General features: G+C 42.9%; 1 protein-coding gene across 4 annotated transcripts in view; it reads left to right on the top strand.

Annotated features, from left to right (window-relative positions):
- The window catches only part of NEK1 (NIMA related kinase 1), a 2,768,493-nt gene that overhangs the window by 2,675,861 nt on the left and 66,916 nt on the right, over positions 1 to 25,716 (top strand). For all 4 annotated transcript variants that reach the window (XM_069631399.1, XM_069631400.1, XM_069631397.1 and 1 more), the window contains one exon: positions 7,500 to 7,632. In XM_069631399.1, coding sequence (XP_069487500.1) covers positions 7,500 to 7,632 — 133 coding nt within the window. The remainder of the gene's footprint in view (positions 1 to 7,499; positions 7,633 to 25,716) is intronic.

Genomic DNA, 25,716 nt, shown 5'->3' with positions numbered 1-25,716 from the left:
AACTGAGTTTTCGCAATGAAATGGATTCCCACAAACTGAAAGAAAGACTCTAATTTTTTAAAACTTGAACCACTAAAAAGTGCAGCCGCTGCACAAAGTAGATTGCCTGCTGGCAGTTGTCCCAGCATGGGTTGTGCAGACCATGAGAAAGGATGATATTTTGTACAGGTGGCATTTATTTTAAGGTTAGTGCCTCGAATTGCACGAGTCACATTAATCAATGGCTCCCCACATACTTCCCCACCTACCGAATGCCCACATTTCAACCGAATAATAATATCAATCAAACAACTATCGAATACAATGAATTTGGCCTCTTTCCTTATACTGTCACTCTGCATCCCAGCTGGTTCGGCCTGTAACGTTGAGGACATGTCACTCACATGAAAGGTAGAATCTCCGATATCGTCTTCCGCTATGTTCAGTGATATTGATGGTGTTTCATTGTAGTCCACTTCATTCTCTTCCATTGCAACATCTGTTCCTTCTCCGGCGATGGGTGAATAAGACAATTTCTTCAACTTTCTCGCGGTCTTAGTTTTTGCGGGTGTGGATTCTGTGAATTGATCTCCGACTGCATCCGAACTACCAGGAGGACATTCACTATCAATGGCTGGTGCTGGTATAGCTCTGTTGTCAATCACTTCATATTCTTCCCATTGGCACGATGCATCTCCAGTCTCAAGTCCCTGCCAAAAGGTTTGACAAGCAACATCTCTCGTTCGCTTCACTGTCTGTGTAGATCTAGTTCGTACACCCACTCGCAACTAGAGGACAGATTGGAAAAGGGATGTTCAGTTTAAACACAACTTACAGTATTGAACTATTAACAGTGAAAAACAACATAATATAGTGACCAGGACACTAACCTTCTTTTGCTTTCTTTTCTTTGAAACTTTCTTGCCTCGAACTTCAACATCAGGACGCTGTTGCTCCGACTCGTGTGTGCATGCCTCCACTTCCTCTTGCGCTGCAACGACTATATTTTCATGATAAGCACATCCATCACGCACTGACGCTCCATCGACTCCCTGAAACATAGAACTTTCATTAGTATGTATAATAATATTGAAAACACAAAATGTACTTGGGGACCAATACCCACGTACATCTCAATAGCAAAACACGAATGAACGCTTTGTGTAGAACATTCAAACGACAATTATTCACGCATAGTTGATCTAGTTAGATGGAACTGTCAAGATCCATACCTCGGGCTCCTCATAGACTTCCATTGATGATATTATTGAAGATGATGCTTCAGTGACTCCCTGAAACACAGTAATTGCATTAGTATGGTTTTCTATTTTGATAAAAAGAACAGAAACTTTGTGCAGGCGTCAACGGCTCATCTAAATAGACCTGCACAAATGATCAGTTGTCTAAAATAAATAATGGATATGTAAATATGATTCGATTTGCTCGATCGTTGGAAGTGTCACCACCCAGAGATCTGCATCAACTACTAGGGGTGATGTTCTTGTAGAAGAAGGTCCGTCATCTCCCTGAAACATAGTACTTGCGTTAATAAAGAAGGAAGTATAGCGGATGTAATCACGTCATATGATTTCGCTTGATCGAACTGTCAGTATCCATACCTCGAAATGCATAAGAACATCAAGGGACGATGTAACTGCGGTGCACACTTCTGCAAGCTGTTGCGCCGACCCGTAACTGCATGCTCCCCCTTCTTCTTGGACTAATGCTCCATCGACTCCCTGAAACATAGGACTTTCATTAGTAATGAACACAATATTGAAAAAAGAAGACACATAGGAGGGCGACGACAGAAGGACATATCAATGGCTAAAAACGAAAGAAACATTGTGTGTAACAATCACGCTACAAGAATGCAAGATCTGATGATCTCCATCGATGGAACTGTCCGGAAACGTACCTCGAGCATCTGAGTGACATCAACGGTAGTCGTCAATACGTTGGACTCCTCAGCATCTCCCTGAAAGACAGTACTTGCATTATTTTGGATAACAATAATTATAACTGAAAACAAAGACTAGAGGACGAGTACAAGGGTGTACCATTAGGTAAAATAATTACACGATAAATTAAAACTATTGATTTACATGCCTAAAACAAGTCAGTGGCAGAATAGCCAAGTAAGATTACCCGATAGGCGCTTGAAGTGGCTGATGATTGCAATAACGATACGGATGGAGAATCTTCCGCCTTCATATTGAGTGGATACATAAATGGGGAAATTATTGTTAGCTAATGCTACACACTACCGCAAGGCCGAGAGATAAATACGTAAACTTGACTCACCAGTGGAGGGATGTGGACGAATAGAGTGGGAATAGCGGTTGAGAGCAATTTTTGCCTCGCTCGCGGTGTGTTCTTCTTTATTAGCAATGATGTGGAGTACATGTCAGAGGTAAAGTGCCTGCTGCAGATGCGGTATCGATCACCCCTCTTGTCCGCAAAGACTTCTAGGACTCTACTTTCAAGCTCAGACGGTGGATATCCGCAATATCGGACCCATTCTCTTATCTGATCTATTGTCTTAGGGAAAACATGCATTATAGTACCTTCAGATTTATTATGGGTCTTCGAAGGGCAACCGCCAATGGAACAGGCAGGCATTGTGGAAAGTTCTGAAAAGTAAAGATCAACAATTCTCTATGAATACCAATGTGTTAAAAAATTAAATGACACATAAAAGGTTCAATGCAAGGTTCGTTTTGGTTCTTGGAACTATACACGTTATTCACATGCGGATAAGTATTTGAATAACTTTAAAAAAATAGAAAGATAATTTGACTAGACTCAGAACATGTGACTAGTTCCTTGCATGTACTGTCTTGAACGAAAAGAAATTGAACGCAAAATGATTATGGTACATGGCCTTACCTTGACGAACAAACAGTTAGATGCAGGGATCAGAGTAGTTTCTTGTCGTAGAACAGGGAGCAGTTCACAGGTTGCAAACTGAGGAGTTTCCTCGAAGTGGTCACGGAAGTTCACAGAGACGAAGAGCAGATAACCAGCACCTTCACGGGTTGACTAGCAAAGCGCAAAGAAGTGCTCAGTAGAAATATGAAGTGGGTTATAAAGGATTCGAAACAGGGGTGTGTTTGTGAATGAATGACGTGTATATGTCGTGGCATTATGCGGTTTGCAGGGGGGCGTCCAGCGTGAGGGGGGGACGCTTGGCAGGAGACACGGGGTCTGGAGGTAGACATGGGAACAACAACCCATGCTCTATAGACCACTTTGAAGTGTACATGGTCTTTGGCACCTCTTGGCCTTTATCGCTCCCTGACAGCTCCACTTGCCAGCACAAGTACCCCGGTGCGAACTGCCTTTGATAGAGCGGGGGGTGGATTGGGGCGTTGGTCGTGCAGACAAGACACAGGAAGACTCGTGAATGGAGACACACTTATGTGGATTGCAGGGGGGCGTCCAGCGTGAGGGGGATGCTTGGCAGGAGACACGGGGTCTGGAGGTAGACATGGGAACAACAACCCATGCTCTATAGACCACTTTGAAGTGTACATGGTCTTTGGCACCTCTTGGCTTTTATCGCTCCCTGACAGCTCCACTTGCCAGCACAGGTACCCCGGTGCGAACTGCCTTTGATAGGGCAGGGGGTGGATTGGGGCGGTGGTCGTGCAGACAAGACACAGGAAGACTTGTGAATGGAGACACACTTATGTGGATTGCAGGGGGGCGTCCAGCGTGAGGGGGATGCTTGGCAGGAGACACGGGGTCTGGAGGTAGACATGGGAACAACAACCCATGCTCTATAGACCACTTTGAAGTGTACATGGTCTTTGGCACCTCTTGGCCTTTATCGCTCCCTGACAGCTCCACTTGCCAGCGCAAGTACCCCGGTGCGAACTGCCTTTGATAGGGCGGGGGGGGGTGTGGATTGGGGCGGTGGTCGTGCAGACAAGACTCGTTTGCCGCAGGGCCTCACCAAGGAGAGGCCATCTAACTGCATGTAAGAGGCAGGCTGCAGGATCTAGTACATGGAAGGCAGGGGGTGAGTTTTTAAATACCTCACCCTCCCAGGAGAATATATGGGTGCAGTTCACCCTGGAGACCCTGGATGCCTAGGCAGTTAGTCAGCAGCAGGCTGGCCTGTGGTGGCATGGCGGCACGGGCCAGAGGGGGTCATCTCTGTACCCGGTGCCCAAAAGGATGATTTATTATGATCAACCATATTGAGTATTTACCTATAACCATGTTTTGTGTCAATAAAATCCAACGGCCTTCCTTTTATTGCCAACGCTTGAACAAAGTGGTGTGGTAAGTATTTTTGGGGGAGGAGGCAAGGCCGGGAGGCTTGATGCCAACCCGCAAAATAACATATGTATGTCTGCTGCATATGGGTTCAACGAGACATGTGGTGTGACAAGACAAGGCACAGGAAGACTATTCAATGGAGACACACCAGATTCATTTAAAAAATCAAAACAACCATTGTTAAAATATATGTTGGGTTTTATTTTAGATCTTAATTTCAATTGAACATAAATAATAAACATTACACATTATAAAGTTCCGGTTGCAGCACATCCAGGGAAAATCCGCGGTATTGTCCACTGTCGCTGGGGAAATGTTGTCTAATGGCAAGTACCGCACAGGCAGGTATTACTCTCTGAACGCGGTGTCCGAGCCTCCCGTGAAGCCACCAAGTGAAGCAACGATAGGCCACCAGCCTGTACCACCTGTGAAAATGAAAGATGCAAACTGTATTAAAATGACAAAACTTTCTTATCACTGTCGATTCAGGTAAAAAATGTCATTCTGCTTTGAAAAAAATTCTATCTAGAAAATGCACAATATGGAACCAATTTACATGCATTCGAATGATATGTAGATGTAATTTTATATGTGGGAGACGACCATGGCATAGTAGTGGCATCACTGACATCACAACCAGAGTATACTTACTCGTTACTCGGATTACGCGGACGAACAGTGCCGCGAAGTTCGTGCATAAGCACCATCATCATCCTCAACACGGTCCGTGAGAGGCAGGCTTCCCTGAACTCTGGCAGCTCGGTGATGCATTGCGGACTTGGCTCGCCTTCCGAAATGTAGGCCAAGCACCCGGAATTTTCACGGCAGCAGCAGTTCTCCTCCTCAGTTGGCATTAGCTCGCACCGATTGCACGTGCACCAGGTGGAGACACCGTCCATGCGACATGGTCCAGGCTCTTCATCCGTTGACTGGTCCTCCCAACTGCCGTCCGAATCCCCATCGTTTTCGCGTGCTTGCCTTTCCAGTAGTTCCTCCTCGGTGTACTCGGGCTCGTACATATACGGCATTATTGTAGCCATTGTGTGGTAAAGAAAGTAAAATAATTTACAGAGATGGTACAGGTGTTCACAAGGCCTAGAAGCGGCGAAGGTAGCTGACCAGAGCACAGAAACGAGTCACAGAATACTCAAAGTAACACAGAGAGAGTAATGGAATCGAAAATCTGCTGCTGTGTGTTGTGAAACGGTGTGTTTATACTTAGTGAGGAAAGAGGCGTCCTGCCATTTCCATGGCGACACTTCATTAGCTGAGGCGCAGCGATTGTTGACACGAAACGTGCTTTGGTGTTGGGAAATGGGCGGTACGCGTCTGCTGATGTCAGGCTCAGGGGCGGGGGATTTGATTTAGTGCCACAAAAGCAGGTGAGCCAGGGCGATGGGGGGAAATGATAGAATTATCAGAAAATGGCGGCTGATTTTGAGTGCGTTAATGGACGAAAAGTCGGGTAAGGTCCATAGGAAAGTTTTCTACGATCTACCGATTTATGCTTAAAAACACATGGCCGAACCATAGGAACAATAAAATAAAGTCCCGGAACTATCCTTTAAGGATTCGTGGTGTAGTGCATACCCCTGATGAATTTCCTATGTAAAGGGTCTGAATAAAAAGTGAAGAGGAATGAAACATGTTGGGTTGAATGGAATGAATGATGAAAATAGTGACTGTATGATTGAAGTGTAAATGAAACGGTAGTAAGAATTACAAAACTAAATATATGTATCTGTTTTTCTTTCTCTCTATGAAATAAATAAAGGATGCCTTAATGAAAAAAATGGAGGCATTTTTATTGTAAATGCACTACAAACCAATAATCAATTTAATCTAAAAAGAATGTGGCATATAGGCGAAATGGACTTATGCTTGAGAATGTTTTTATAAAGATGAATACAAAATATATTTTTGTACAAACTGTGCAGAATAAATTAGGTTTTCTATGAGTAAAAACGGTTTGTATGCTTACCTGCATTTGTGTTACTAAACCGATGTAAAGGCTTCTGCACATTAGTCAATAAGTGTAAACCTGAAACGACATGGGACCACCCAAACATGCTTTTTTGTACTATAAGGGAAAGGATGAACACCACTTAGTGAGTTGTGTCGAAAACACATTGTGGCAAAGCCAAGAGACTGCCAAGGAGAATCAGAAAGGAGTGTTCATCAATGACACGCGTTCAGAGAAAGAAATCCTGTGTTGTCAAGAAAGCCCATAGAATACAGAAGTACAACGAAGTGCCAAGGATTACCGGTTGTGTGACCTGTAATGGGTGGACCATGTGGTCCGAAAACTGCACCTAGGCCGAGTGAACCCTGCTTGGAAAGAGCCAAGGAAAGCAAGATAAAGAAGTTGCATTTTATAACAGGTTGTTGAAGTGCATGAGAAAGAGCAATCTGTGTGACTATTTGAAAGGCATGGATGATTACATGGATGATTACAAAGTTGAAACTGATTGTACTTTTGAAACTGGAAGAGCTGACCTCTTGGGGAAGGGAACCCAGAGACCTTGTGAACTGTGTTGACCTCTTGGGGAAAGGAACCCCAAGACCTTTTGGAACTGTTTTGAACTTGGGGAAGGGGAAACTGGAAAGTAAGCCAGGAGCTGGAAGAAGCTCAGAACTTTATTTTGAACATTGTTTCTTTTGTTTCTTACATCTCTACACATTGTTTATGTTTAGTTGTGAGGGCAAATATAGGTTTTGGACACAGATAGACTTTTGAGTTGAACTTACTGACACAGACTATCCCTAGTTTCTTTAGGTAGGGTATTCCCACCTTCGCATAGGGCATGTTAGACCTTACTCCATCCTGACATTAAAGACAAAACATTTTATTTAGAAAATGGAATCTGTGGTCTGTCTTATTTCATAATGCCTTCACAGGGATAAGAAAAGTGAGTTGGTTTGTGATGACATTTGATGACTTAGCAGCAGGTGGGCTGACAAATGTTGACCATCTGTAAGAGATGGAGTCTTTTAGGCAGATTGTGGATCACAATCAGGGGGCCCCAAAGCATCGGGGTCCAGCCAATGCTGGACATTGCTTGCAGTTTCTTTAACAAACAATGTAAAAGATGGGGTGTATAGTAAACTATTGATCAACAAATGTTAGAAATAACATCCTTATTTACTGCACAGCAAGTAATGTTCTTTGAAATGAGTTCTTCAGTTCAAAATGTCTTGTTCAAGAAAATATGTTGTCCTTCTTTTTGGTCTAGGCTATTCATGAAGATGAAGATGAGAACATAGATATTTGTTCATCAATAGTTCAGAGTATTTTGGGAAGTGAACATCAGCATTTGTACCCAAAGATACTTCACTTGGTTATGGCCGACGGAGCATATCAAGAAGGTAGTAATTCTATGTTTGGGTAGCAGACATGCTTTTTTTTCAGCTACTGAATATGTGGAATATTTGTTTTAAATATCTTTTTTTATATTAAGTGATTTGCTTTATTGTGCTTACCAACTGTCATGTTAACATGTAGAATCACCATCACAGACCCCACACCTATTCACCAAGGACCAAGCTTGCTGTGAAAGTATACAAAGGGCACTTAAGGACAAAATCTCATCCCTCCAATTTAAGATTAATAAAAAAACGGAAACTTACCTCTCTGGTTCGGTTGCCAGTTATATGGTCAAAAACAAAAGGATCGAATGCCTTTTGATCGACAGTAAAATGATCGAAATAAATGGTCGATTTTTTTATTTTTTTGAATTTTAATTTTATGGGGGTGTTCCCCCACCAACCCCCTGTTTTCTTTGTTAAAAACATTTTTTTACCAACCCAAACTAAAAAAATATATATAAATAAATTTTAAAAAATTCGACCTTTTTTTTCCAATCATTTGACTGTCGATCAAATGGTCATTCGATCCTTTGTTTTCGACCATTTGACTGGACACCCTCTGGTTCAACCTACTGTGGAACGGAACCCTCCTAAACCATTCCCTAGGTTTGAATTATCACCTATTTCCATAGAGGAGACCATCAAAATTATTAAAGGCCTAAAACCTTCAAGATGCCAAGGTGACATTTGTCCAGCCACGCTAATCAAAGATTGGGCCGATAATCTGGCGCCTTTCATCACCTTACTAATAAATAATTCATTCACCTCCAATAAAGTACTTGAACAGAAAATTTAAAGGAAGCCTGGGTACTCCCTTTACTGAAAAAACAGCTCTAGGCCCCAATGTGGCAACCAACTACAGGCCTATTACCATGGTGCCGTTCCTACTAAAAATACTAGTCAGGGTAGCCTATGTACAAATCCAAAACTACCTCGAAACACACAACCTTCTTGGCCTCCGCCAATCAGGCTTTCGCCCAGGCCATGGCACTGAAACGGCCCTGGTAGATGTAAAAATCCAAATGGATCAAATAAGAGACAGGGGCGACCTAGCCATCCTTCTCCTAATGGACCTCTCAGCAGCATTTGACTTAGTGAATCATATTGTATGCCGCCACCTAGCTAGCGATGAACACTTCTCAAACAACGCCATAAACTGGATTGAATCATTCCTCTCGAACTGACCTATGAGAGTCTTCTCTTCTACGGCGGCTGCACACCCTCAGCCGGTCACCTGCAGAGTTCCTCAAGGATCATGGGTATCCCCCGCTGTACAGCGCGTTCACAAAACCTCTTTGATAGGCTAGAAAAATTGGGTGTCACATATACAAATTATGCTGACGACACCCAGATACTACTCCCAAGCACTGGGGACTATGACACTGATTCCAAATCCCTCAACGCCATCTACCTCGCTATTCAAGCCTGGATGGCTCAAAACAAACTCTGTCTTAATAACGATAAAATAGAGATCCAGCAAAACTCAAAAACCTCCCACCTTCTTATCAAACCTTCAACATTGACGGAAATAGCATCACGGTAGCCAAAGAAGTCAAGACACTACGGTTGTACCTTGACTCGTCACTCACCCTCTCCCGACAAGTTAATGCCATCAATTCGGCCTCAACCTACACTGCCAAGCTCATAACTGCATGCAGACCTTACCTGACGGTGGTATACCGCATCACATTGGCTAGAGCACTAATCGTTCAGAACAACGCAATTAGAGCGGCTCTTAATATCCTGAAATCAGACCACATAACCACAACCAGAAGAAACATTCACTGGTTACCAGTTAGAGACCGTATTAAATTCAGAGTACTATCTCTTGCCCACAAATGCCTATCTAACACCGCTCCACGCTACCTTTCAAACCTAATCTCCAAAACTCAATCAGCCAGGCCAACCCGGGCAGCCTACTTAGGGCAACTGACTCCACAAAGACACAAAAGACAAAAAGTAGGAGGATCTAGCTTCCCAGTTATTGCAGCCAACTATTGGAATACCAGGCCCACAGAACTAAGGACAGTCCCGTCTCTGTGGTCCTTTAGCAAAAAACTAAAAGCATGGTTCTTTGACCAGGATATTAATAACCAACCTCGCACCACTAATGAGCACTACCCCCCCCCCAGACCACTGAGGGTAGATAAAACCCACATAGCACGAGAAATTGGGGTACTGTATTCTGCATATGTTCTGTTTAAAATGACCAAGCTTCAAATGCAACTGAACACTCATATATGACTACTGCACATGTACAAGCGTGTATTGATACTATACTTGCATTTGTAAACCATACTGTATAACCAAGTCTCTGATATGTAACTGTATTCTTAAGTTCAAGCGCCCAGATGCCTGAGGGTTGGGTGCGCTATATAAATGTAATAAATATAATCTTAATTATATGCATTACATTTGACCATGGTGACATGTGCCTCTCAGTATGCCTTTTCCAGCAAACCCAATCTTCTTTTTTTAATATAATATTTGAAAAGAAAGCAGTATTTTTTGTGCATGTTATTGGGATTTATGCACATGAATTGAAAGTGAGAGGGGGGATTTTGTTGGGGAGTGCGGGGAAAAACAAGGAGTTGTGCTTAACTGTTCGTGCATGTCAAACCGGGAGCAATTGGCATCTGTGTTGATGTGTTTTCTAGGTTGATGTTGATTTGTACACCAGAGGCATTTTGTTATCAGATGCGAGACCGCAAGTGTCTGACTTGTTAGGGTACTTTGGCCGGTCGGTGAGGTTTGCAAGTTGATTCGCAAGATCTAAAGTTGTGAGTGTTTTAATAGGGGGAGAGTCATTTTGCTGTGTTACGCTCTTCCTTCCTGGATATGGGTACTGAGAAGTTGGTTAGTGAGGGTTCCTTATCTTTGCTCTGGTTTTGGGTGGTTTGAAAAAGTTGGTTGGCTGGCTTGATGAGCTATCCTGTAAGGCATGCTAGTCTAAAGCATTTTGAGTAAGTGCTGCTTGTTTTCCTGCAGGCTTGTTCCTTGATGTCTGATTGTTTCTTTTTTTTTTACTGGTGGGACTTTTGCTTGTTTGGCAGTGGCTAGGGCGTTTGAAGGTGATGCCAGGCCGGTATGGTATGGTCTGTTATGTTGTGATTTATACCACGCAAGGCTTCCATTTTCATGGTCTCCAGGCGCTTTGGCGGATCTGAAAAGGAAGGAGGGTTAGGAGGACTTTGTGGGATTGAGGGGGAAAAGTGCTAGAGTGTTGATGTGCTGTTGGTAGGGATGTAACGGTATAACAGTATACCGTTAAAGATACCGTGAACCACTTAATTGAACAATAATAACCGTCACACTGTTTATACCGGTATACCGTTTATACCGTTAACTGTGCTTTACAATCTGATTTGGAAACGCTGCAGTAAGCAATTGCTGCGCAGTCTTGGTCTTGCACTGTTGGATGTGCCATCTGCCAAGTAGTTTCAGTTGGAGTTTTTAATGCCATTCCATAAACCACACGTGTCTGACCAGACACAAAATCAGTATGTTAGCAATAGGAAGAATAAAATACAGTGCCAAGAAGGAAAAAGGGCTTACTTTGGGTTGGTGGCTTTGCGCTTTATATATTTATAATGGATAATGTTTGCTAAACATATGACAATGGGGGATTTCCCTGGTTCCATCATTGAATTTACATATAATAAGTCACACTGCGAAATTCACTCATCTCTGCGGTTATTCCCTGCTGCCATACCAAAGGGTAAGATGGCCGTAATTACTGAACACCTTTTGGCCCGCAAGTAAACTAAAGGCTGTAACGTAAAGAGTGTGCGTGTGTATGCACACAAGCGTATACTACCATCAGCACCCATTGATCTGTGGCATGCAGGTTATAAAGATGGCAACATGTTCATCTTCACTAGTAGCCAGTGGGGAGCTAAAAGCCTAAATGACCACTTAAGAAAAGCTATCGAGTTTGCATTACCAGTCGCAGCAGCCCCCCCCCCCCTCCTCCTCTCCACACGTGTGTTTGGTGGAAGCAAGAGGTGGCATTTCAGTGGAAAGTATGTTGAAAAGCCCACTTCCGTCGCTTGGTGCCTGGTTTTGTTTGTGATGATAAACCTGACAATATATGACCTTTTAGAAAATATTTGCTAAGATTGGTTAACTCCACCTGCTATACCGCGATAACCATGATATACCGTCATTTGGCAAGAAGGTTATCGTACCGCCATAAAACTAATACCGTGACACCCCTAGCTGTTGGTAGCTTCAGTACCGAAAAACTGGTCAGTGTCTGCTGGTTTGTTTTTAGTTGGTGGACTATATGTGGTGTATGTGTTTGTATGGGGGGATTTGTGTGTAATGGTTTAGTTTCCTGTTTGGTGTTGCAGAGTGTGTGCATTTTGTGGTGGTTTAAGGGGTTTACTGTGGTAGAGGTATGACTTTTGTTTAGTGTGTGAAGGTGAGTATGCAGCTTATTTTAGAGTCTTTAATAGGGTTAGTGGAGAGTCGTCTATGTACTTTTATGCCATGGTTATGTTGATCTGTCGAGTTCATATTTTATGGTGATTTGCAGTAGAATGCTTCATTTCATTGGATAGCCATGTTTCCGTTTATCAGGTTTCGGTTGCTTTTGTTGTTTCTATTGTGATGGGTTGGCAGTTTCCATTCGATGATGTTTCCTATATAGCTTGTCGAGTTAAAGAGCCATGTTTTTAGCAATTTTCTGAACTTTAGGTGATCTTCTGTTGTTTGTATTTCCTTTGTGAGTGACTTCCAAAGTTTTGCCTCGCTGGAAGAGAGCTCTGTTCTACCAAATAATGTCCACTTTAAGTATTGTTTAGGTTTCGAGGTGAATGTCGTTGCTGGACCTTTATGTTCTGTTTGGAGATGGATATTTTTTCCCTGTATGAATTCTGCTCCTTGGCCATGTATATGCAGAGTGTTTTGAAGTAAATACATTTTTTGACCGGTAGCCAATGTAGGGTTCTCAGTGCTGGTGGGATCTGTTTTCTCGCAGTGAGTCTTGCTGCTGCGTTCTGTATTCGTTGTAGTATTTTAGTAAGGTAGTTTGGCATACCGAGATTGATGCTGTTGGCATAGTCTATTCTTGATGTGACGAGAGGAGTGACAGACAGTCAGTTTCATATGTGGAAAGGGGAAGTGTCTGCTTGATTGTGTGTAGGTGGAAGAAGCAAGAAGGGGTCTTATTGTTGCTCGTGTTGATTTTGTTCGATGATGTGTGTCTGCGTAATCATAGCAAGTGAGACTGTGTCTTTTGATGTGGTTGATGAGAGGGGTCATGTAGATGTTGAATAGCAGTGGTGAGAGGGATGATCCTTGTGGAACTCTGCAAGTTGTTGTGCAGGGTGTTGTTGAAGGGGGTTAGCCATGTTGTTTCTGTTCTTTCTGCCATGAAGGATTTTAGCCTAGGTAACTCTTTGTTGTCGATTCCTATATCTTCGAGCACTTTGGTGAGTGTTTCGTGGTGGACTGTGTCGAAGGCTGCTGATAGATAAGTAGTATTAGTACCGATCTAACGTGTGAGTCTGCGTTGGTTTTTAGATCATCCCATATTGATAATAATGCTGTTTCCGTTCCTCTTATGGGTCTGAGGCAAACTTGTGCCTGATCTAGTATCTGATAGTTTCCTATATGCTCCAGGATTTACTCTTAAACGTAGCTTTCTAGGAGTTTCACCAGGTATGGGATGTTTGCAATTTGCCAGTAGATGCTTAGGTCTTCAGTGTTTCCTGGTGGGTCTTTAAGGAGTGGTTTGATCAATGCCTATTTGAAGGCTTGTGGCACATTTCCTGTTGCTAGTGAGTGGTTGAGGAAATATTCTGCAGGGATTTTCTGGGTGAGGGTAGTCTTGTATATGTCTTGTGGGCAGGGGTTTGCTGGTGAGCCGTCTGTGTTGCATTTATTCACTATGGTGTTTGGTGGGTAGTTGTTTAGTCTTGTAGATGTTTCCACCATTGGCTGGTTGGGGGCGGTTGTTGGTGTTTTTGGGCATGCTCTGAATGACTTAATGGATGTTTGTGATTTTGTTTTTGAAGTGGTCTGCAAGATCATTGCATAGTTTTTGTGAGGGCGTTGAGTTTGTTGTTGCATGCTGCATGCTTTCTTAGCTCATTGATGATGTTGAACATATCTTTCTGGGTTTTGCTCGAGTTTGTGATCCGTTCGTTGTAGTATCTTTTTTATTTTTGAGTAATTCGGCTTTTTATGGTTGGATCGGTCTTTGGTATGTGATTTGATTTCTATTGATCATAGTTTTTCCTCCATTCTTGTTCCAGTTTCCTGTTAGTTTTCTTCAGTGCTCTGAGGGTGTGTGTGAACCATCTCACCATTGTTTTGGATTTTCTCACTTCTTTCTTCGATGTTGGATGAGTCCAAGACGGTGATTGGTGGTTTTGTGCCCTCCAGTCTGGTGTTAAGGTCAGCAATACTTATGGATTTCCAGTTTCTTTTCTGAATTGGAGGATTTTTTGGGAGGTTAGCTAGTATTTGCATTGGCACGTGGGTCATGAAGGGATTTATGAGGTGGTCGCACCAGAGTATTTCATTTGAGTTTTCCAGGAGCCTTGTTCATTGTTGTCAGTTTGTTTCTGCCTGGTGGAATTTGTGCATGTTGGGCAGGTGCCAGGTAATTTAATGTTGATGCTCTATATGTGCTCTGTCTGTATTGTATGCTACCCAAAGCATTTAGAGTTGATGCTCTAGCAATTTGAATTTTTGATTGTTGGGTGGTTACCAGTTTGACTGATGGCGATGCTTTATGGCTGTGTTCAGTTATTTAGTTTGTTTCTATCTTGATGGTGAGTTACCCTCTAGCCTGGTGTATTAAAAAGAATTTAAAAAATATTTTTCTCAAAAACAGGTGGCCTTCTTTTGTCTGAATTCCTTTAGGGATAAAGTTCAACAATTTTGCTTTGAGGATAGAGACAGATATGCCTCTGTATTATTTTTCCTGTAGCACTTGGTTTCAATTAGCATATTGCTGTTGGATCTGAGGATTCTTTCTGATAGGCAACAGGAGATTCGGGATTTTAGGAATTCAGCTCCCTCTAGATGTAGTGGTCGGAGTGCAATATAGAGTGCTATAAAATTAATATTTTTCTTACCCTGTAGTAAATCCAGGTTTCATAGTGTTGGAGGCATGTCTAATTTTAGTAGAAATCGTGCTGCAGTATTTTGGATATGTTGTCATTTCCTGGTGTGTTAGTCTGGCAGCTTTCAGTGTAGACTATTTGCGTAGTTGATGCTTAAGAGTATCAGCGAGATAGAGAATGTGCTGTATGGAAAGCTGAGATATGGCACAATACGCCTGATTGAAATTAGGTGGTATAAGCATTTTCTTACGATGGCGCTGACTTGTGGTTCTAGTGTGAACACACTGTTTGAGAATTTGCAGGGTTATTTTTATCACTGTTAAGGTGTTCAGTTTCTTTCCCATTCCTACATGCCAGTGTAGCAGTGCAACATGCACATTTTTGTGCAAAGGGACAAACCGCTCACACTACACACCATGCACACCCACAATGACAGTGTGATTCACTAAATCTTTGATTCTTTTCTTTTCACCTTGACACAGACGAGATGCATAAGAACAACCGACTATCTTATGAGACAGAGAAGAATAGGCAAAATAAGGAAAGACCATTTAAAAGCAGAGAAGGTGAAAGATTTTCTACACTGACGGAAATGGAGCGCAAAGGAAAGTCAACAATTGGAGAATAGCAATTGTTTTGGCACTTATATTTAGTACAGATAAATGAAGTCCACATCTAAGATCAAAGATGAGGAACATACTTTTAATGGAAGTAGATGAATTTCAGGTCATGATGAAGAAATGTTTTATTCCGAAACAGGTTGTTAAAAATAAACCCATTTACCACCATCAATTAATAGTAGTCTATTAAGCATATAAGGGACCATGTAAATGATCCAAACAAAACTATTTTTGCTGATGTGATATATTTTATTTGTATCGTGCCCATACACAAGTGTTTCAGACCGCGATGAGCCAAGGGAGGGGATACAAGGGAGGACAAAACAACGATCTTACTATGCCCAGTTGCATTGAGAACGTGCAAGTGCAGGGGAGGGGGAAGGGGGAAAGTGCGAGGAGTAGGGAAGGAGTGGAAAGTGCGGCCAGCAGGTGGTAAGTGCAAGAATAAGATGTAGACAACGGGTGTCTGATAAGTGCTGGAAGGGGACTGTAGGTTAGCAGATACAGACCCAAGTGCAAGGGTTGCCAGGAGGCAGTGCAGGTGTGTGGCTGGGCGGGCAGGGAACTGAGCCAGAAATCAGAGGGTAACCAGGTGCCCGGTGCCAAAGCAGACAGATTAGCAGGGGAGAGGAAGAGCGATGGCAGAATCAAAGAGGAAGGTCTTGAGGTGCTTCTGGGACCAAAAATGGTTCTCCTCAAGTTTCAGAGAGGACCCAGCTGAGGAAAGGGATCTACCACCAACTCGTTGCTTGGAGAGCCACTGACCCTGAGGAAGTTGGAGGTGAAGGAGCAAAGAGCTTGAGTAAGAAGGTATTTACAGAGGGAGAGTTGAAGGTATTGTGGACCCAGGCCCCAGAAAGCCTTACGGACAATGCAAATGGTCTTGAATTTGATCCTTGCAGCCACTGGGAGGAAATGAAGAGATGTCAGCGCTGGAGAGATACGATCCCAGGGCTTGAGGCCAAGGACAAGTCTCGCAGTCCAGTTCTGGATGATGAGCTGCAGAGGGCAGAGAGTGGTTGCAGGCAGATTTACAAAGAGGCTGTTGCAATAGTCCAGCCTATAGAGAGCCAGAGCTCTGGAGACAGTGAGCTTCTGGGGGAAGGAGAGGAAAGGAAGAATACTTCTGAGGAGGTGCAGTTGGGAGTTAGACTTTTTTGAAACGTCAATGTGTGGAGAAAAGGAAAACGTGGAGACGAAGATAACCCTGTGGTTCTTAGCCTCGCAAGTGAGAGCAGGGAGAGGGCCAAGGGAGGCCGGCCAGAGAGTGACAGGAGAGGAAGGTGCAGGTGTGCCGATGAGGAGGATCTCTGTCTTACTGGCATTAAGTCAGAGGTCGTTGGCGACTGAATGGAACATTTAAATGTTAAAGATGCATATCTTTAGTAAGTAAGGGTCGTGAGGACATATATCTTTAATTGTGGAGTCCTTTCATTAACCTATATGAGTGAATAAACAAAGTATTATATATTTTTTTGCGTTGTTGTGTTTGTCCTGTGTTGTGCCGGGTTGTGTGTGTGTTAATTTATTATATTCAATTTCTTCACCTATTACACTGGATTTGAGATGAACTATCACTGTGGGGTTATTGGCTCATTACATAAGACTGTAAGATATTGTTAGGTGGTGTTGTTATGGTAGTATGGAATATTAATGTTTATACATTTCATAGTTAAGACATGATACTAAAATCTGTGTATATTGGAAATGCATATTGTTGCAAAAATCTAATAAATATATTTAAAAAAAGATGCATATTGTATTGATACATTCATAAAGGAATGAAAGTGTATTAACAAATCAAAATGGTATTTTTGAATGACAATTTACTTCTTTGGAAAACATAAGGAAGGGTTATTACAGGACAGAGAGGGAAGTTAACTTGTCAGGTGGTATCTGGGGAATTTTACGTTAATGTTGTTCCAGGGACCTGTGCAGATCTCAGTGGCTCCAGCACCGATGCAACAAAATAATTCGGATACAAGCAAAGAGTTTTGACTAATAACAGAAGTGCAGCCTAATTTGGTTTCGTCATATTAACCTTTGATTCTAAGCAGCATCCAATTATATTCTTGTTCAGCATTGCTCCTTTCCAGTAAGCTAAGAGGATTCTTTTTGAGGGTTGGCTTTTCCTCTACAGTATCCTCATTTGTGTATTATTGGCGGAGTTGCTGCACAGATGATTGCAGTCTCAGGCAGTCTATGGCAGTGGAGGCGCGGAGGATGTCTACTGAGGAAGAGGGTCGCTGCTTAAGAGGTTCTCGCGACATGAGTAGACGGGTGTTAAGGAGTAGCTCATCACAGCCCCAGACACGGGCCTCCTCATGGTACAGAGTGGATTAATTTCTGTTGTCCCGCGAAATGAAGACCAGGACGTGTCAGGTAGGAGAGGTCATCACATCTCGTATGTTGCCCTAACCCTGCCCTGCCCTATCCAGCCTCTCAGTTTGGATAGTAGACGACGAACAGCAATGAGCGAACCGTCACTAACGGCAGAAAGAACTCATAAAATGAAGCCTGTTTCAAAAGCTATTTCTACTGCGCCTCATCTTTTATTTGGGGCGTCCTTCACGGAGAGATCCCTACACAGCTCAAAGCCACAGTTGGTCAATGTGTATGCGGACAAGATGAAACTCAAGGAAACTGCTCCTCTACCACTCCGTTTGGGTTTCTCAGATAGAGATGATACAAATGAAACATGGACGGGGGAGATGGTGAAGGTGAGACGATTGATAGTGTGTACAGAGGTGACAGGCGAAATCAGGGAAGAAACACCTTTTGAATTGGAAAAAATTAAGAAGAGAGATAGAGCCCGCCAAGCTCTGAACAACAGCTTCTGTGTGTCTCTAACCAAACCACTCATGTTGCCCATCACGCCTCTGCAAAATAGAAAACTGAGCGAGATTCCGCAAACAACGGTTAAGGAAACCCCTCATAAAAAAACCTGATTTGTTAGCAATTATGTCGACCGTCACCATTTCCCTTGCTCCATTCAGCAAGCTCTATGAAGCACTGAATGACACTCTATGAGACCATACTACAATGACTGCCTTGATGCACACCAAGCTGTCATATTTGGAGGGCTACGTCACGGCAATGGAAACACGAAAATCTAACACAAGGAATCAAGGATCCGCCACACCTGTATGGGACCACAACAAACGTGAGGAGGAACAACTAAAAGCTGTCCCTGAAAGAAGAAACCAATGTTCAGTCGGCTCCCAAACAACAAAGAGGCTATAGGAGAGGCTGGCACTCCGAACATGACGAGTGACGACCAAGTGGACACAGTGCTGGACATTCCAGCAACCTATCCACGAAACGTCAATCCACCTCTGCAGTTGACATCGCCAACGATACAGCCTAGACAAGCTGACCCACTTTTTAGCCGGCCAAAGTCGCCGCACAGAGGACACCAAGAAACCTTGATAAAGAAGAGTACTAACGGATGTATAGCCTCGGATCCACCCGACCAGCTCTTTAACATGACACTGCCTAGTCAAGACCTAGAAAAGGCAACACGACCTAATGTAAGAGATAATCAACCCAAAGGGTATGGTATCTTTACACAGAGAAGGAACACACGCTTGGAGGACCAGACTTCAACAAACTTGAGTAGGGTCCCTCGAGACCACCCTTCATCAGCTATTAATGGGGAAGTAATAAAGGAATCGTGCACGGTTCCCCAAATTGTGCAAAAGAAAATCAGTCGTGGAAACCAAATAAAGGAGCCTGCCACAGCATTAAAACTGAGCGAGAAGGAAAAAATATCAAACCCCTCTCCCCCCCCCATCGCCATAGACGACCCAGAGCCGCTTACGGATTTGATGTACATCAGCTTATATACTGTGGAAGAATCAGAATCAGAATTGGAACATATGCCCAAATTGAAGATAACCTTTGAACAAGACCTTGAGGCAGTTCCCCATGTAAGAACAACTAACACTCTATCCGAAGTCAGAAATGCAGAAAAGCAAAGGAAGTGGGCTTGGATTCCGGAGGCCCTAGCAAGTCAACTATATAATTAGACACCAAAAAATGTGAATTACTAACTGTCATCGAGGGAGGAATAAGTAACCAACCAACCAACAAGTTAATAACAATTTGTCCATGGGCTCCTGGAACACTAGAGGTTTCAGCCATTTGACCACACACAGCGACGTCAACTTGGGAAGTTACGGCGCGCATAGCCGGGGACATGGCTGATGACTAGACCTAATTTAGACGGATATGAAATCGTCTTTATGCCCGATCAAAAGCGCCCCAAAGGACGCCCAAACTCCGGCCTACTAGCAGCCTTCCGTTCTGGGAGTGATTAACACCTCGAAACAACAATGCTCTCAACAACATTTGTACAGGCTTCTTTGGTTTCCTGGCGTCGGATAAAACTTCCAGTAAACGAAGACTTGGACGATACCATGATGATCATCAATACTTACTGGAATCCAAATGCTATAACTAACGAGTCTTTCTTGAGAACGATGGAAAAAGTAACCGACGAGGCCAATGTTGTTTACCAAGTCAAACATATAATAATAAATGGAGATTTAACGCGACCTACCCTGAATCTGGTAAACAAAAGATCTGCGTACCAAGTAAGTCATCTTCGATCGAGAGAGGTCGACAATGGGCAGCGCTAATGGATTCTAGGGATCTCCATAACCTCCACTTGAGGACAGACAAAAATAAATCATCAATCCCTACATTGGAACGGGATGGGCAAAGAGCAACAATCGATCAGTCTTATGTTTCAAGAGAACTCTTCTCCCTTATCAAAACATTTAAAGTGGAGAGAACAATGCACAGCGATCGCAACATGCTGATTACATCATGGGAAGCCTTGCAGACCCCACGATCACAAATGAGGCTCACGTCGAAGATTGTGATGGTGGTACTCGTCTTCGGCTAACCAGAGAGTCGATCAGTCAAATGACAACGCTATATCTGGTAAACAGAAATGCGACGGATAAGACTAAGGTCAAATCAGCAGTTGAATATCAACCACTACTAACCGCTTATCGATTCAAAAAGTAAAATGGAAAAAACATCTTAAAACCACATATTCACATCTATAGCCAACTGCTGGTCGAAAAGAGAAAAGCCCTGCGGCACACAAAGCGCACAGCGAGCAAATTTAGCTCTGCAGAAAATGTGGAAAAGGCCAAGGTCGCTGAGAAGGCCTATAATAACTGGCTCATAAACCATCGGACCCAAATGTATCAAGAAGACTCCGGACAAATGCTCCGCGCAGTCTGTGGAAGAAAACCCAGTGAGTTTTGATCATTAATAAAGACCTCCTCAAAGGATGTCAACGACTCCCTGCAAAACAACGTAGGGGAGCAGAGATGGGTGGGACACTTCACAGACCTCTTTAAAAATCCAGCAGAGGATCTACTTATCTCCCGAGAACAACCATCTACAAACTGGGACATTCCATACGACATTTGCCGATTGTAACAAAGATCACTAAGCTTAATCGCTCGAGAGCCCCCAGCCCAGATGGGATTACCAACAATGATCTGAAAAACCATCCTGGAGAATGGGCTTATTTCATCAGCGAAATATTCAAGAAATGTGTGCAAACAAAGTCAATACCATCATCTTGGAAGACCGCAAATGTGGTGCCAATTTTCAAAAAGGGAACAAAAGTAAACCCACAGCATTATCGCCCAATTGCCCTTCTAGATGTAATTGTCAAAGTCTTTGGATCTCTGGCACTGGATAATTTCCAGTCATGGATGAAACGGGCCGATTGTATAGATCCTTACAGGCAGGTTTTGTCAAAAATATGGGAACAGCAAACATTCTACTGTTAAGCATCCTGAAAGCTATGATCATGGATGGAAGTCCAGGAATTTTTATGGCTTTCGTTGACCTGGTCCATGCTTTCGACCAGGTCCACCGGCAAATCCTCTGGATAAAACTGGCCAATTGGAATTGTCCCAACTCGATCTTGGAACCAATAAAAGTCCTCTACTCTGAGACATCAATGTGAGTGAGGCTCAGCCGAGCTGGGCATTTGTCAGAGAAGTTCATGACCGCAAGAAAAGTGAAACAGGGCTGTCCGCTTGCGCCAGCCTTGTATAACTCCTACATGGGAGATTTTAAAAACTATAAGCAAAGGGTCAGATCGTTCCCTCAGACTATAGGCGACACTGAAGTCTTGCGTCTCCTTTACGCTGATGACATCATTCTATTAGATCAGACTGCGGTCGGACTTCAGCGTCAATTGGACAACCTGTCAGCCTATATAAAGGAAAAAAACAACTTGGAGCTAAACAAAGACAAACCTAAAATCATGTCTTTTGAAAAAACATTCAAGAGAAAGGAGAAGCTGAAATGGTATGTAGATGGAGTGCAACTGGAAAAGGTAATAAGCTTCAAATATTTGGGTGTAACCCTGAATAATAACCTTTTGGAAAACCCAATGCAGGTAACACTGTACGAAAAGATCAATACACTGGCTTCTCAGACCAAGGGTGTGGACAGAAAATATGTCTGTTTTTCACTTATTCCAGTTTTTAATTTTTATATAGCCTAAGTGGGTTCCAGTGTTGTCCTACGGAGTGGAAGCAATGCCTTATATTCCAGCAAAATTCTGCCAAAAGCTAGAAGGCTATTTTTGGTGTAGAGTCTTGGGCCTACCACAGTCGACTGTGGTAGCCTCCCTTCGTCGTGAACAAAGCTTGATGTAACTAAACGCAACGATTGCTCGAGACACTTTAATGCTGTATAGAAAGGTGTTACTCCCCTCTCGTCCAATGATCTTTGATATCATCAATAGAGAAACTGTGAGTAGTAAAACCAACATGCTAACAATCTGGTCGACAGAGAACAACTGCTTACTGGAAGAGATTTGAAGTACGGAAGACACACTCATGAGTAACCCTACGCCAGTAAAAAAGAAAGAAGAAGCAGCAGCTAAATCCAAATTAACTAAGAGTCTCCCGACTAATATGAAGAAGGTTAACCAAGTGGTTGGGTACCTGGCAAAATTCCCCAATAAAGGACTATAACACATCTTTCTGCGAATCCGTTTGAACCTCTTAAAAATCAACAAGATTCTAGCCATAAGAGGTAAAACAAGCTCCAACAAGTGTTGATTTTGCTAAAAACTAGAGCAGGTGGAAACCATTAGACACTTGCTGTTATCCTGTTTGGAGACACAGGTAGCTAGAGCTACCTATCTGGGTGTTCTTTTGCCGATGTACAGATATATGAGGAGAAACTATGGTGGACTCGCTTAATGAGTGGTGAAAAGACATCTTGGGTGATCGCCGTAGCATTATTCTTCCAGAACATTGGTTTGGAGCAAGACTTTGGGAAGGAATGAAGTGTGGTGGGAGGGGGTTGAGGAAATTGAGAAAGAGAAGGGGTGGACTTCGTGAAAAAAGAGAAGAACGAACTGGGGAGCAGAGTAAACGCTGAGAAGGAACTACAGGCTATTTTGAATATCGATCATGTTCTTGTAGTATTCTCTTGCTTTGTCCCTCCAGCTTTCAATCTTTTCCATCTTATTTGCCCCGCTTCTTCTCCTCCTCCCCGCTTCCCCTCTTCCTTCCTGTGGCAATTTTCTTTTTCTGCCTTTTCTTTGTTCTTCGTTTACCTATTTGGAAAAGGATATTGAGGAGACATCCCCTAAGTAGAATTCTTGTAAAAATTGTAAATCAAGTAAATAAAAAATAAAAAAATGATTGGTGTTCCCTAACCTTCTAAAACTGACACAACTGCCGTATAAACATAGGCCTACTATCCTGGGAAGTGGACAACCATATGTTGCATTGCGTGCTGATGGCAGTCGTGTAGCATATACCGTAGGTTAAAGTTATGTGCTCCTTTCAAAGCATACAGATAAACAGACAGGTTCATTTCTTTGACATTGGCAAAGGGAAGAGAGTCCCTCCATATTTATATTTTGGAGTGCTTGTATCATTATTCCTTAAGTAGCATGATGCTACTATCCTTATGTCATTTCTAGGTCATATCTATAAATGTTCTTTCCATCTGTGCTCATCTCTGACTATTTGTGTTATCTGTTGGGTTAAACCTCTGTTTGTTTGCATTCGTAAGGCAAAGAAAGCCGATTTAACCCCAAGAATCTGCAACTCCCGTAACACCACCAATTAACTTTTTTAACTTGCTTCTCCTCTGTTCCTTCCCCCAATTGACCTCACGCCATGAAAACCCTTTGTAATCGAGTCCTTCCACCAGCGGATTCCTTATCTCCGATATATATCTTTCAGCACACGTCTCTGGAAGCTTTTTCATCCACCAGGAGAAGCGATGTAGCTCCATGTTGGATCCAGCTGACTCCACCTCATGTCTACTTTGCCAGACGTGACATCAGGGGCAATATATGTGGAGCCTTTGTTACCCCATGACATCATTTCCTTTTTTAATGCACTCAGCATGCTGCTCCACTAGTATATTTCTTAACTAACTATATCATGCCGAATCCCAAAGTGTGGGGACTGCACAACGCAGATGACTGTTGCTGACTCTGACATGGTCTGTCTTTACTGCCTGGGGGAAGACATTTCATGTCAATCCATGCATGTAAAGGCCTTGCAGGAGCAACTTATTAAAATGTATTACTTCCTCCAGAAGGCCAGGAAACACTCTCCCTTCTTCTGAGCGCACTTTCCAGAAGGCCCACTCTTTAGAGGAGACTTGGTTGGTTAAACACGGCTTGAGGAAAAACCAACATCAAGAAGTGTCCAACTCACTTGAAGGTGACTGGAAAGAGAACCCTCTGGAAAGCAGGATCGGCAGCGTTCTTCCCACCAAAGTACAGCAAAGGGAATCACAGAGTGGCAGAGTTTCCTTGAACTCCATTTCCTCATTTCCTCTGGAACCGCAGTCCCAAAACAACTCTGAATGGGACTTCACCCACCACTCCCCAAGTGGAGTTGATGGCTGAAGCTGTTCTTGCACAAAATGAACTGGCAATGCACCACTTCCAAAGCCCTAGACATTACAGGTTGTCTCACAGGGATATTGCCTCCTATTAATTCAAAGGCCCCTAAATGTAGTCTGCCACACATCCCACCCTCTTTAGACACCATCTTGCTGGAGGATGGTCATCAACTTCTTGCAACGTGTGCCATAGCGCTGGTACCTTATGCAGTTGAGAAGGGACTGTTCTCTATTTTCTCGTTCCGAAAGGTGACAAGTACCTGCGCCCCATTATGGATCTGATGGTCTGACCCTGGATTTGCGCAAGGGCCAGACCAAGACAGTCACCTTGGACGAGATCCTTCAGCCCCTACCTCAAATTGCAGCACTGTCTGGTGTCCCTGGCCCTACTACAAAACAATATTGCCTAGGATTTCTGGCATAACCAAAGAAATATAAAAGTAGAAAACAAATATAAACTGGTCATATTTTATTTGGATATTTTCCATTAACCATCCAGGTGGCAGAGAAAGCACAACCATATATGAACATATTTACACAACTTAGATCAAAGTGAATTTTAGCATGAAAAATAAATTATCAACTGTGAAATAAACGTATTTGAAATATTTAGTAAAGAAAAGCAGAAACCGAAAGAAAGCAACTCATGGAACATCATCATTGGAGTAACAGATTGATAATAAACACAATATCAAGAAAGTTTACGAGCATAACACAAACATATGTTTTACATCAAAAAATGTATAGACATATTTCAAATGTACTGCATTCGTGAAAATGTAAAAAATTAAGCAATTCCTTAACTAAGCTTAATAGCCTATTGTATTTAAAAAGTACTTATCAATTGGTCAAGCTAATTTTCAGCACTTTATAGACATCTGGATAATTGGATCAAGCTGACCTTCAGAATCAATAGGATTAAAGTGGACCATGTGTGCTGAGCTATCCCTCATGAGTAGTAGGATGGGAGGGGGCTGAGGATTCTGTGGGAGGAATGACTAATCCATCAGAACAGTAACATTTTCCAGAGGTAAGAAATGTGTTCTTCCAATGGATTCCTTCCTCCCACAGATTCCTTATCTTTAAAATGTATTCTTCATCATCAGCATGGCCTCGGACAATATTTCAGCCAGCAAGGGGACGACAGTGTGGTTCTGTGTCGGCTCTACTAGGCATTGTTGGCATCCATGGCTCTGAATGTGACCTCATGGGCAGCATGTATGGAGCTAGTTGTGTCCCATAGCCCCACTGACTCTTTCCCACACCCACAGCTTCCTGCTTTTGAAACCTCAGCAGCTCTTTAGCTTAAACCTACTGCTCTCATGTCTAATTCCTTGAAGGCCTAGGGCCTCAAGACCTATAGCGATTACAGCAGTCAAATGTCTGTACCTGATCATCACATAGGTGGGTCTTAACTGCCTGGGGGAGCATCACAACTCAGAAGTGTGCATTCTGTCAGACCAGTCACCCAA

Source organism: Ambystoma mexicanum, chromosome 6q (assembly GCF_040938575.1).
Source record: "Ambystoma mexicanum isolate Mex_15411 chromosome 6q, UKY_AmexF1_1, whole genome shotgun sequence".
NCBI classification, from domain to species: domain Eukaryota; kingdom Metazoa; phylum Chordata; class Amphibia; order Caudata; family Ambystomatidae; genus Ambystoma; species Ambystoma mexicanum.
The sequence above is the reverse complement of the archived record's forward strand: the minus strand, read 5'-3'. Positions and strand labels throughout refer to the sequence as shown.